Source organism: Pteropus medius, unplaced genomic scaffold, assembly GCF_902729225.1.
Source record: "Pteropus medius unplaced genomic scaffold, Ma_sr-lr_union100, whole genome shotgun sequence".
NCBI classification, from domain to species: domain Eukaryota; kingdom Metazoa; phylum Chordata; class Mammalia; order Chiroptera; family Pteropodidae; genus Pteropus; species Pteropus medius.
In genome coordinates, this window is record NW_024349799.1 from 14081595 (window position 1) to 14095899 (window position 14305).

A 14305-nucleotide genomic window follows, 5' to 3' on the forward strand; every position below is an offset into this window, starting at 1 on the left:
GCGTTCCTCCCGCGGTGGGGGGTGGCCGCCTGTGCGCGCCCAAGGGGCATGGGGGCTTTAAGTGGAAAGGGGGGCGGGGGCTGAGCGCTGGGGAGGTGACACATACACGCACACTCTCGAGGAGGGACAGTGCTCTAGAAAGAGGGAGCTCGGGGTGGTGAGGGGCTGGCCGCAGGCCAGTAGAGCCAAGAACACCCAACTTTCTTGCTTCTTAACCTTTCAGGGGATGGTGGCTGCTCCGCACCTGACAGGTAGAGTTCCTCCCCTACCAATTGCTCCCAAAATTTTATTTAGATTTCTGCTCCATGTCACTTCCTCAGAGCTACCTGTCTTGACCGCTGACACCTCCCCGTCACTCCCATCCCACATCCTGCCCTATTTTTCGTCCCAGGATTTAACAGCACCTGGCATTCCCTGAGTGTATCTGGCTCTACCACTGGGGTGTGAGCTCAGCCGGGGGGACCCTGTCTAATTCCTCTCCATGTTTAGTGCCTCCAACAGTGCAGGGCAGCGCCCAGCCTAGTAGCTCACAGTGAGTACTTGCAGAAAGAAAGAAAAGAAAAAAGAAAGAATTCTCTCCCACTTTGTGAATCAGCCGCAGTTCAAAGCAGTCACAGAACAGTCATATGGGTGGTGATCTGCAAAAACGTACATGCCTGTGGTTTTGGGTGAGTGGATGAGTTACTACAGTATTTTAATTACCCAAAGAGGTTCAACAGGACCTCTTGTTCTGAACCATGGGACTATATAACTCTGATTATTTAAAAAGAAAAAAACACTTAAGTTTACAAAGAAATGTGTTATATTACTTTTTCAGGCTTTTTGTTGTTGATTGTTTGTTTGTTTTGTTTTGTTTTGTTTTTAACACGTTTGAAAAGAACAGATGCAGTACTTGCTTTGGGATATCCCTGAAGCTGAGAGGGACAAGGCTGCCCACCGACGTGTTCCCGGAGGAGGCGGGGACCTAGCAAAGTAGAAGGCAGAAAGGAAATAGCAATGACAAGTTTGCAGCCCCCTTGTGCTTGGAGGATTGAAACCCAGAAAGCAGAGCTCGCATCCATCTGGGCTGAGCAGGCATCCAGAGGAACTCGAGTAAAACAACTCTGTCCCCACGTGTGGGCGGTACACCAACCTGGGAAGAATCAGTGTGAGGTTTTGGTGCCACCTAGACGTCAGGGTGGCTATTGCAAGGAGAGTGGGGTGCGCTTCCGAGAGCACCCAGCCTGCTCTGGTGAGCTAGCTGGTGAGCTAGCTGCTTGCTGTTCAGGGCAGCAAAGCCAGGCTGGTGGTTCTTGGGCCAGCGTGAGAATTTCATCTCCTGCCTAAATGCTGGGGTGGCACGGCCTACATCAGTTGGCTTTTTAATTTCTTTTTTTCAGATGAACACAGAATCTGCTGCATCCCAGGTTCCATTTGGTCTTTGTAAACTAATATATAAGCGCCATCTAAACAAGGGGCTACACAAAAGTAAGGTGTGGCTCAGAGGATGGGGCAGGGCAGACCAAAGGGAGGAGGGCACTGGGAAGGGGACCAAAGGCTTCAAGAGGTAATGGGGTGACTTAAGTCCTTGGCTAAGGCTCTTGTCTCCACCACCCAGGCTGTTCTCCACGCTGGCTTAACGTGGCTTTTTAACACCATTCCAAAGTCACATGAACTATTGACCCCACCACTCCTTCTTTCTACACCCTAATACCTATTCTTGCCCAACCACCTTGGGCCCCTCTTGGAACCGCATTCTTTGGTGTGGGTGCCTGGAGAGTGGGAGTCCTAAGGACCTGGGTTAAATCCCGGCTCTGACACGGTCCTGTCCCACAAAAGGTAAATCTCAGCCTGGATGGCCTTTGGGTCCCTCCTCTGTAAAATAGGAATCATAATAATGGTGAGCACCGGCCAGCTGCCGGGAGTGAAGGGGCCATCTTCTCCCGAGAGAGACTTCCAACTTCTCTCTCCTGCTCTGGAGTACCCCAGGACAGTCTTCTTCCCCTCTTGCACCCTGGCTGAGGAAGGCTATCAGAAAAAGACATTAGAATTGCACAGATTGGACCTTTCCTTCGTTCCTCATCGCCTCCCGTGCACGATTCACACGAAATTGTTCCAGATGGTCCGTTCTCTCTCTACACATGTGCTTTCTCTTCCTTTTGTCCCCTGTAGGTGCCATTCCACAGAGACCACTTAGCTTCGGCTGCCCCACCTTCACCTCAGCTTCTCTCCTCCCTAAAGGTAACTCTTCCCATTCTAGTTGTCACAACTGCCCTGCCATTCTCCAGCACCCTGACTCCCTCCCTCACAAAGATCTTCCGTTCCGGCGCCCTATTCTCACTGCCCGTGGAGCTCCACTTGACTGCCTGTCCTCACCACCGAATCAGGGTGAGTGGACAAACGTCATCATCTATTGTCCGAAAAGGTCAGCTTTCCCAGCCGTCCCCCTCCACTGCAGCTCCTTCGTGACCTGAGCACTTACTCCTTACCAGGCACTGAGGAAGACGTAGCCTTTGCCCTTCAGAGTCGGGGAGAGGGGCCGTGCTGAACGCGGAAGGCAGCAGGGAGCCCTGAGCGCCGAAGGCATGGGGGAAAGACGTGTTTTGCGGAAAGACGTGTTTTACCTCCACTTGGGCTAGAGGTACAGCAGGAGAATGGGGGTGGCTGGAGGCAGATGGGTTCCTTGGGACGTGAGGGCAGGTGTGAGGCAGAGGGGCGCCAGTGCGAACAGGGGAGAGATGGAAGGAAGTCAGGAACCAGAAGGAGACCCGGTGCAGCTCATTGACAGATTGGTGTATGCGGAAAGCGATGGAGCTGTCAAAGATGCTGTGAACCTGGGTGACTGGGCGAAGAGACAGGTCAGGAGCTCACGGTCGGGTGATAATGTCTCTTAGTTCCACTAGCTCGTGCCCAGAAATAGCGGAGCCTCGGCCTGCTGTGAGGCTGCAGAGTAAACAGTCTTTAGCTTTGAGAGGTAAAGAACACATTTAAATAATTATTATATGTCCTCCCCACCCTTCTCTCCCCTCGCCACCAAGAAGACCCACTTTCTGGGTGTATCAAGGCCCAGCGACTATTCCCCCGTGGATCCAGGCCAGAACGAACAGTGTAAGTCTGAGCCTCTCCCTGCGGAAGCTCTGGTGCCATCTGTCTGTCCTGCCTCTGTCTGTTTACACAATAATGGAAGATGAGACCCGCCCCCTGTCCTGGCCTTTTCCTCAGCATTCCCAGTCCTTAGAGTGTTTTCCTGCTCCATCCCTTTCTGGCACCCTGCCCTGGTTTTTCCTGGGAGATGAAATAGTTTTGGTGACTGCCTTCACACTCAATCATGCATGAAGTACAGCACCTCCAGGGCAGGATCTGCTGCCACTTTGAACCCTGAGCTTGTCCTCACAGAGGCCTATGTAGGAGGCCCTTGGGGCATCCTCTCTGATCCAAATGACAGCAAGGCAAAGGGAATGGGAGAGGAAGCCCCTTTAGAAATGTCAGGAAAGTGACCGTGCTAAGGTATGGGAGAGGAATGGGAGGTTGGGTCAGGGTCAGCCCTGAGGAAGACAAAATATTTGAAAGTAGAAGAATTGTGTCTTTGGTCATCTTTCCCTGGCCTCTTCTCTCCCATTCTTTATGAACCTACTGCCTTTGTTAGATAAACCCTGTTCTCTCAGATTTTATAGGTATCGTGAGTACCCTATGCTCTATTTGTAATATCGCTGAGCCAGGATTTTTAAATTTTACTTCCTTCTCACAGGATTCCCTCCCTGACTACAAATATCCTTAGCTAGGGCCACTTTCAGGAGGGCAGCTGTTTTTCCTTTCCTCCTTGGCAAAGATATTGAAGCCAGGAGCAGCACAGAGTACCAGGAAGGGCCCCCATAACCCTATGTACACACAATCTGTCATAGCCCTTTAATATCTCCTAAATACCAGCTCCTCCACGGGACTCGGAGTGCCTACCTCTCTCCATGTCTCAACACCTACCATCGTGTCAGCACACGGCAGGCCCCATAAACATATGCTTTGGCGATGAGTAACGAGGGAAACGCCTTTTACTCGTAACAGATTTAAAACCAGTGCCTTAGGGACTGGTGAGCAAATCTTGGCCTATCCTGTGATGGAGTACCATACAGCTGTGAAAAAGAGTGAGGCAGTTTTATCTGGGCTGGTTTGGGAAGGTTCACAAGATTTACTGTTGAGAGAAAAGAAAAAATAGAACAGGTGTTACTCCAATTTGGAGAGAGAGGGAGAGCGGGCAGAGGGAGAGAGTCAGGCTGATGATGTGTGTATTGAAATCTAAGTATACAGAAGAAACTAGTAATAGTAAGTGTCTTGGAGGGAAAGGACACTCGTGGTGGAAGGGAACCCTGCTTTTTCATTGTATACCCTATTATACTACTTAAATATTTGCCATGAGTAGGTAATAATTTTATAACTTTTTCTGAAAAGAAACATTTTTTAAAGTTATGGAAGTGGGGTGGAGGAGGAAGAAAAAAAAGATAGGGGAAAGGAAGAACCCAGGAAGACATTGCAGGTGGTCCCAAGCTTCCACGCTTATCACGAAGCAGGGAAGAAGCTTGAAGGAGTTTTCCACTGTATGCAGCACAGACCTGTTTCCTTCTCAAAATGGGGCCAAATTACTCAGCACCATTGTAATTTTTTTTTTTATCCTTAGGAAGGAGGCAAATACTTTCTCTAATTTACTAGCGTGGATGTTGTGAGCCAAGAGGTAAGTCCAGGACTTTGCTCAGGATCCGATCAAGAGGGAGAGAATTATCTTTAGAACTCAAGTCCTCTGCTTCTGGTCCCCAAAGTCATTCCTGTCTCCTGCATTGCTGCTTCCAGTTTTCTCTTGCCTGCTCAAGAATGTAAAACCACCACCCTCTCTCTGGCTCTTCTTCCCATCCAGGAACTTTGAGATAACCTGTGCCTCCGCACATAGGGAGGTTTTCCGTTAGTCTCTTCTTGGTAAGCTGATCACCCTCATCCTTAATGTCTGTGGTCACCGTTTAGAAGTTTGTTTAAAACCAGCCAGTGTTTCTTTCTATTCCAACTTCAAGCCTTTTCTAACTACTATGACACTTAATTAGACCTCACTCAAATAAAGTCACCTTCTTTTTCAACCAGCTCGTGTATTTACATCCTATTGTCCCAACTAAATGATAAACTTCTGGAGAGCAGGAAATTGTTTTAACTCTCACAGGACATGGCATAATACTGGACACGTTGGAGAAGCTCTATGAGAACTGGTTATTAATAAAAGCTACACTTTACTGAGCATCTACCAGCCACATTATCTGCATTCTCTTTTGTTCTTTTCCTACCATATGGGTAATAGGCAGTATAGACCCTTTGGCTGTTATTTTGCTGTTATTGGAAGTAAATGATAGATTTCATCTTTTTTGAACTGTGAGTTTTCATATTTAATACACTGAAATATAATTTTTCAATAAAAGTGGTATGGTGACTGAGCTCAGAGAGGTTCAGTAACTTGTCCCTGCTGACAGAGGCTCCAAACAGCACAGCTAGCTTATCTGCCTGTATCCAAAAGCCCTGTGCTTCCCACTGAGCTGTGCCAATTTAAAACAAGAAAGGTGCAGTGAGAGAAGGGATAAACCTTTCTGGTTTCCCCTCCCTCTTCTACGCCCCTGATGCCAGTTACCCCCCTGAACTCTAGACCTTTCTGTTAAGCATGGAAATAAGATCACAGGGGCTTTGTTTTACTTCTGCTCCTTCCTGTTAAGCAAGTTATAGGGCAGCAGACTTCAGATCTTATGTATAAACTTTTAATTAAGTATAGCTGTCGAATATAGAGCATTTTCTAACAGTCAACCAACCATATGTGAATTAAGTGATGAACAATACAAAACCCCTGCCTGTGGGGAGTTGACAGGGAATATCAACTTTGGGGAAAACAGACATAAACATATAAAGGTAATTTCAGAAAGTGAGAAGCACTGTGAACTGACCCCAGTTCCAGTATAGGGAGTGACAGGTGTTGAGGTGGTAGAGGCAGTGGGGAGGAACTGGCTGCTTAGATAAGGTAATCAGGATGGCCGTGACATTCTAGCCATGACCTAAATCATGAGGAGCCAGCCGTGCAAAGATGGAAGAGCTTCAGGAAGAGGAAACAGCAAGGAGGCGGGAATGAGCTTAGTGCGTTGGAGGGACAAAGTGGGTTGGCTGGAGCAGAGTGAACAAGAAGTGAGGAAGTTGAGTGTGGAGAGGTGGGCAGGGGCCACAAGAGAGGAAGCTGTGTGTTCCTGTTACTATGTCCAAGTGGAAAGCAAAGGACTTATCTGTTTTAGAGAGGTGTCAAGGAGGTAACCTATGAGGTCCCTGCCAGGTGAGTCAACTGTAAGTCAAGCACACTCTGGTACTTTCCACCATATTCCCACCTATCAGCTACCCTATCCTTTTAACAGCAGCTGATTCAAAAATAAAAACTGTCATGAGGTAGCCTGAGAGATGGTACCAGAGCCCAGTGCATCTACTTCAAGAGTGAACTAGAGTTTTTCTAGAGAAGAGAGAGCAATTAGTATTCACACTGTACCAAGAAAGAGCAGAGGGGCTTCCCATCTTCACACAGTCCTGTTCCCAAAGAACTGCGGCCAGTAGGACCTGAACACTGCCCCGCCCCCCACCCCCTACTTCTCCCTTTCTTCTCCTCTTTATGGGAATGCGTAAAGGGCTTGGAGTTTGAAAAGGGAAACAAAACAACTCTGACCAGTTTATTTCTTTGTTTTCAAACTGTATCATAGACTCCAGGGAGGAAGAAACAATTTTGTGGTTCTGAACAAGTTGTCCTAAATATAAGAATGCTCATCTGGAGTTACTTAAAAGAAGAAATCCAGCTTTGCCAATGACTATGGCCATAGTCAGCAACAATGCACACCCATGGCACACGGCTGGAGGAATGGGAATTAAAGCGTAAGTGCCCTGGTTCTGCCAACAGCAAAAAAGCTGCTCTTTCAGGACAAGCCAGAGCAAGCGGATGAGTCCACGACCACATCCTAAAGGCACACGTAGTTATCAGGTCCTGGCTTCTGGGATATGTGGGGTCAGCATGACTCTACATATCCTCAAGAGGAGTCCTGAGGCTGGTGAGGACTTTCCAAAGGTCACAGTATCATTCCAAAGAGTTAAAGGGGAAAACAATTCACATCTTCCCATTTCTGAGCTCACCAGTTACCCAAATATTAGTTAAGTTCTTCCAGTTCAGATCTCTGGCTAAAACTTTGGCCCATTTCATCTTCAGCAGAGAAAACATACTCATCATTGTTTCTCCCCATTGGATAATAATGTTGAGAAATAACTTTTATTAAATATCTGGTTATGAAGATTCCTTTTTATATATTGCTGATTTGGTTTAGGGCTTTTGTATCTACCTTTACGGATGAGATTTGCATGTAATTCTTTTCTTTTACTGTCCTTGTCAGGGTTATGCCAGCCTTATAAACTAATTCTTTATGCCGTAAAATAGTTCTTTACATCTTTCCTCTCGAGCTAATTGCAATTTTCCAAAGAAGCCTTTTAATCTTCTGGCACCAGAGTTCTAGGAGTCCAGGATGACCAAGAACATTCAGAATGCAAATAGTCACTTAATCCCATTGTAGTACTTTCACCCTCAGCTGTGCTGACTTCCAGACCATACTTTTACCCTCTTGAAAATAAATCTTGAGTTGGCTGCTGAGCAGTGGAGAGGATCTGCAGACATTGAACCCTTCAGCTATCCTTCTTTCACTCCCAATTCCGGGAGGAAGGCTCTCTGGTGCTACCATACCTGAGCTTTCGGGGGATTATACAACATAAATTGCTTTGTGTATCATTAGCTGTCTCCACCACTGGCTCAGGGTTCATTCAGCTCTGCTATATCTTTAATGGCTCTATCTGCTTTCCAGCTTCTCTTCTCCTGTTCTTGCTGAGCTTGTGGATTTGTCTTCTAAATAAATACCTCTGTCACTTGACAAAGAGTATCTGTTTTTCAAATATCTGCATCTATAATAGTATCCTTTTAATTTCTTGTGTGCTTGTCTTTTGGATTGGGCTTGCCAGATGTTAAATTTGCTTCATTTTTTAAAAGAATGAACTTGTGGCTTTGTTGATCCTGTTCAATTCCTGCATGTATCTTTTTACCTATTTTCTTTGGGTTTACTTTGCTGTTCTAATTTATTGAAAGAGATGCTTAGTTCAATTTTCAGTCTTTTAATAAATCTAAAAAATAATATTCAAGTACAGTTTTAGCTGCCTCTCATTTTGACACACTATATTTATTATTGTTCCAGTTAAATTTCCTTTAATTTCTTCTTGGACCCGAGTTAATTTCTAAACATATATGGCCTTCTAGTTATCTTTTAATTTTGGTTTCTAACTTAATTGCACTGTAGTTTGCACTGCATGGTAACAATCCTTTGAAATTTGTTGAGGTTCACTCTACCCCCCAGTGTGTGGTCAATTTTTGAAAAAGTTCCCAAGTGTGCACAAAAAGAATGTGCAGTTGTTAGATGCAGTGTTCCACAAATGTCCATTACATCAAAATTATTTAATTCTTTTATATAGTCACCTGATTTTTTCGTCAATCTATCAATAATTGAGATGTTAAAATCCTCCATTATGATACTAGATTATTCTTCCACATAATCGTCAGTTTTTGTTTTATAATTTTGAGGTAATGTTATTAGGTACATACTAATTTAGAACCTCCATATTTTTCTGGAGAATCAAGTAAACATAATTATGAAGTGATTCTACCTCTAGCAATGCTTTTTGTTTGAAAGCCTAGTTCCAGAGTCACTGCGTTATACAACTCAAGGGAGGTTGTGGGTAACACACCTAAAATTAGTCTGTTTGTTCAGAGCGGCCCTAATTTTGCTGGTTATTAGTATAGCTATACCAGATTTTAGTTTCTGCCTGATATATCTTTCTTATCCTTTTGTTATATCCTAAATTGCTGATGTCTCTTGTAATCAGTTTATGGCTGAATTTCTTTTAAAAATCTAGTTTGACAATGTTTTTTTTTTTTTGGACGCTATTTTTTTCATATAACCCACTTACATAAATTGTAATTATTGACACATTTAGATTATTTCTACTACCTTATTTTGGACACTATTTGACCTGCATTTTTCTTTCTCTCCCCTATCTTGTCTTTTTATGAATTGATTATATTCTTGCTTGGGAACAACATCCTGTTTATTTTTTAGTAATCCAAATATTTTCAGCACATATAATTAGTCTAAAGTCTAATAATATACTTACCTACTTCCTGAATGACATAGGACTTTAGAATGTTTATTCCAATCACCCCTCTCCCTAATTAGCTATTTTCGATGTATCTGAGTTGTTTTTTTAACTCTAAGACTTATCTACAGTCACTTTGTATTTATCACTTTCTTTGACCCACGTTCTTTGTTGCATTTCAGACTGTCCCTTCTGTTTGGGCAGCAGTTTTTGAATGAAAATGTCTTTTATTTCACCCCTGTTCTTTAAAGAGTTTCACCGAGTATAGAATTCTATATTCACAGTTAATTTCTCAGAGCACTCTGAAGGTATATTTCATTGTCTTCTGGTTTATATAGTTGCTGATCAAAAGTTAGCTGTCAATCTAATTTTCTTTTCTTTGGAGGTAATCTTCCTTTTTCTCCTGGATGCTTCTAAGATCTGTTCTAGGGTTTCACCACGATGTGTCTAGAAATGGATTTATCTCGCCTGGAAAAGGATTACCAGAATTTTGTAAACACTTTGATTAAAGCTTAAGCCTTTATCTAATGTTATCTTGGAAAGTGCTGGGATTTTGTAAACACTTTGATTAAAGCTTAAGCCTTTATCTAATGTTATCTTGGAAAGTGCTGGGATCCCCTGCTCAGACTGAGAAGATTCTTAGAGAGCCAGAAAGGCAGGGGGCACAGGCACTGAAGGAAATGTTGATTAGGGTGCTGTTTATTTGCTTTTAGTGAGAGGGAAGCCCAGTCTCAGCAAAATACATACCCTCCAGCCCATTCGAAGGCTGGACCCAGCAGAGCCTCATTTCCCACCCTTTAGGGACCCTGGATTTGGGTAAAAGAATGGTTAACTGGCAGGGGCACGGGCCCTGTTAAATACGGTGCTTGGAAGCCCTCTGCAGAAGCCAGTGAGGATCAGCACAGGCCGGGAAGGGTCGTATAGCCCAGAGATAAGCTGGTTCAGGAAAGCCCTGAGCCATCCTGCTGTTTTTTCACTTTGTAGAACATGAGCCACCTGGTTGCCTTTCTTTGCAGCTAAATGAAGAAATCTTCTTAGATTATTAAATAAGCCAATTACTCTCATTTAGCAAAGTATTTTATTCAAAAGCTTCTCAGCACCATCTAGTTGTCAGAAAGAATGGGTACCCCTTTTCCTGCCCACCCAACTCCCAATTCTAGAGGCAGAAGTTAAACCATTTGGCTAGAGCTCCCCTAATAATTACAATTCAGATCATGATCTAATAATTATAATTCTGATCATGATAAGGTTTTGGTTGTTCTCTCACCCAAATTTCTCTCAGCCTCTATTTAATCTTGACTCAAGTAGAGCTGTGCTCCCCCACAGTTCAGAAGAACAGGAAGGAATCATGTCAGACTTGATCAACCTCCCATTCCTGGGCTGCTAGAGGAACATAAAATTACCTTGGAAAAACTGAATCCAGTGACTGCCATCTCGGAAGGACAGTGATGCTGTCAGGCAGCATGCAGTTTTGAGAGCTCATAAATTAGGGTTACCCTCCCCTAACTCTACTGTAGGAACATTAGGTCCATTTTCTCTCCATACTCCTCAATTGCTCATCCTCTCCTGTCTTGTTAAAACAGACAATGATCCAAACCTTTTTGACAGAGTTAAGACAATTACATCTGATTAAAATGCTAAGAGAACCTGAGCTGTTGGAGATGAGGAGAGTAGATAGTGTGACCTGATCTTTCCCTTTTATTTTCTTTAAGAATATTTTGTTTCAACATAAAGCACACTTCCCCCAAAGAGGTTCCTGGAGGAGAAATCCAAGAGTCCGACTATGTCCTGTGGGAACACAGTCACCCGTGTAACTTTGGCTTCAGTTCCTGGATCTGTCCTTTGCAGCTACTTCAGGTTCCATGGGAGGAGAAAAGAACGGGAGGCAATATCACTTGGCCAAAGCCCCCATGGGGTCCCAGGCTGGCAGGACGATGGGCTCCTGCTCTAACACAGCTAGCACCTCTTCTGGCACATGCTTCCTATCCACCACCACTTCGTAGACATATTCAGAGAACCACTCATCTGTCATGCACAGGTAACCTGGAGGAAAGAACAGAAGCTTCATGAGTCCAGAAGGCAAGGGGCAAAGAGCAGATACTCCACTGGCAGTCTTTAAACAAAACTAGTATTTGTACATGTTTTTCAGCTTTCCCATCTATGATGTCACTTAATCTAAGTCTTATTAGCAATTCTGTGAAGCAGATAAGGTAGGCACGGCTATCTTTTTATCAATTAGGAAAATAGAGCTCAGAGTAACTGAGTGGCGTGCCCAGCCACACAGGTGAGGTTCAGAGCTGGGCCTTGGACCTAAGGCTGTTATCAGATCCTGTGCTGTTCCACTGTCCAGGCTGCCTCCTTGAAGGTGAATGGATGACGTCAGAAGGCAGGTGGAAATGCTTCTTATTCATGCAGCCACAGTGAGGGGATTCATCTCTAGAGCGAGCACATCAGTTCTATTCTTACCTTACCCACCTTTTCAGCATCCTGGCTGTTCTCCTTCCTTTCTCTTGGTCATAAATTCCTACAACAACCAACTATGATGCTAGGGGAATCCTGATGGGACCATGTCATCACTCCCAGGAGGACGTTTGTGATGAGGAGCAGGCAGAACTGGAAGACTGAGATACCCGCTCAACTTCTCTTCCTCAATAAGGCCCTAGGGTTTATGAATCTCTCCAGTAGTAGGACTGTGGAGAGACACAGCTGTGCTAACCCCCCACGTTGAGAGCTCAGCTGAGACAAAAAGTGTGGTGTCATTAAGTAACCAGCCTAGAAACCTGCCTGTTCCTCTTAGAAAGACTAACTTATATCTCAGCTTCCACTAGGACAACACAAAGTCCCCTTCAGGAACATATTTCCAACAAACTTAAATAGGGGAAAATAATGCTTCACCTGGGCCATTGTTAATATAAAGAGCAAAATTAAAGCAAGAGACTAAAGGGCGTGTATTTAAAACAAGAATGGGCCAAGGAGTGAGCTGTGTCAGTCCATACAGTGCCCCCGAGTCCACACAGGGCGCTGTGTGGACTCGGGGGCACTGTATGGACTGACACAGCTAAGGACTCATAGAAACTAACAATCACCATCATCACCATCGTACCTGGCACCTACTGTATACCAGACACTTGAGCCAATTTTCTCTGAGAGTGTTTGTGTAAAGCTAGGTCTGTGCTAAATCATTTCTCACTCTATAGGACCAGAGGAAGGAAGAGGATGTAGATATTTCTCCGAAGCTGGTCCTCTAGTATAGCAGTTCTCAAACTTCTTGGCTCCAGGACCAAGACTGTACATTCTTACAATTTATTAAGAATCCAAGAAATTGTTTGTGAGCTATAACTACTGATATTTACGACACAAATTAAAGCAGAAAGTTAAAAATATTAATTCACCTAAAAATAAGAATTAAAAAATAAATATAAATAATATATTTTAGTTAGAAAAGTGGCATTATTTTACAACTTAATGTCTGGCTTCATAGCAGGCAGCTGAATTCTTGTACCTGCCTTCTGTGTTCAATCTGTTGCAATCTGTTGTTCTAGCTAAAGCAGATGAAGAAACTCTGACCTCAGACAGATACGCTGCTGGAGAAGGGAAAACCCTGCAGACCCCCTAAAAGGGTCTCAAGGACCCGCAGGGGTCCTCAGACCATACTCTGATAACTGCTGCTCTAAAAGCAAGACTGTTTTAAATAATTAAAAGGCAACAAGATGGTGAGTCTAATTTTGTAAGCTAAATGGTGTGACAGAGGACATTATTTAACTTGAAAACATAACTGCTTTGGTGAGGTCATCTATACCCAGTTCTGCTCATCTCTGACAGAAGTCAAAGCCAGCTCATCTTGATGTGACACAGCATGTTTACCCTCCCAAGAAAATGCCCTAGAAAAGTGTTCAAGGGCTCTAACCAAGCCAAGTAAGGGAATGCATCCTTGTCTCCTGATGCCAGCCTCCTGATCCAGGGCTGCTTTTCTCGGCAGGAGACGCAGGGAAGGAGAGTACAGACAGATATTGTAGCCTGTGCTGTTTCTAGTTTCTGTCTTGATTATATACTCCAGAGTCCTTGGTTTTGCTTGGCCCCTACTTACCATCACCAACACTACTGCCACTGAGTTCTAGCAACCAAAGTTTGATCAGGTGAAGGGCCAACCAGTACCATTTCTTGCTACATCCTAAGTAACTGCTTCCTGAGAAACTCAGCATCTGCCTTCCCAAAAAGGAATTTTCACAGTGGGCAGACTAGACTACTAAACACTATCCATTTGAGATATTAGTTGTCCTTCCCCTCACCATATGCAGGCTGAATAAATCCTTAGATTACCTCTGGACAGTAAGGCAGGTGAAGGATAGAGCCAGATATGTATAATAAAGTCTGTGTCCTTATGACAATACTATCATCACACAATCAAATGAATCTTCAAAAAATGCACAGAGAAAATGGACAATAAGTACATCTACACATCTTGTTCCAAAAGCAGATCAGATTAAGTCCTCACAAATTAAAACTCCTATCAATTGCAATCCACCCTTTCAGTGTCCTTGCCAAGAGGACCTGCCTTGATTAGTCTCTCACTTCAGGATATGAGTTCTTTGGGGGCCCACAAAGACCTCACAGTCTAGGTGGCTGCCAAGTAATTGCACTCTGAGTAGATAATAAACTTGTGGCTGCTGTAACTGTTGATACTGTGTGTCCTGGAGTTTGAGAAGATTAGGATCAGTATGTCTGAAACCCAAGTGAGCCAAGTACCTACTCAGGCAGCTTTAAAGTTGCCATTTTGATTTGAGAAAATTCACAGCTTCTAGCTGTTAAGCCCTCTGGCCCAGAAAAAGGCACTCCCCAACGAAAAAGGAAAAAAAGAAATGGATATAGCTCTAGAACAGTTAGGCCAAATTCACTCATAAACAGAATAATTTCAAATAGATTAGTTAAGGAAAGAAGACCTTTACCCGAGAAAACAGTTTTCTGAAATCCTACCAGAGATCTAAGATTTAAACACCTCTCAAGAGTAGATTAAGGTGACAAATATATTATCATTTACATAAAATTAGATCTATTTTATATCTTTTGTTGGCTTTGTTATATGAAGTATTTC

General features: G+C 43.9%; 1 protein-coding gene across 2 annotated transcripts in view; it reads right to left on the reverse strand.

The window, feature by feature from the left end:
- Positions 1-10272: 10272 nt before the first annotated feature.
- Positions 10273-14305, reverse strand: part of BLMH (bleomycin hydrolase) — a 41281-nt gene continuing 37248 nt past the window's right edge. For both annotated transcript variants that reach the window (XM_039886211.1, XM_039886210.1), the window contains exon 12: positions 10273-11256. In XM_039886211.1, coding sequence (XP_039742145.1) covers positions 11105-11256 — 152 coding nt within the window. In that variant the 3' untranslated portion in view covers positions 10273-11104. The remainder of the gene's footprint in view (positions 11257-14305) is intronic.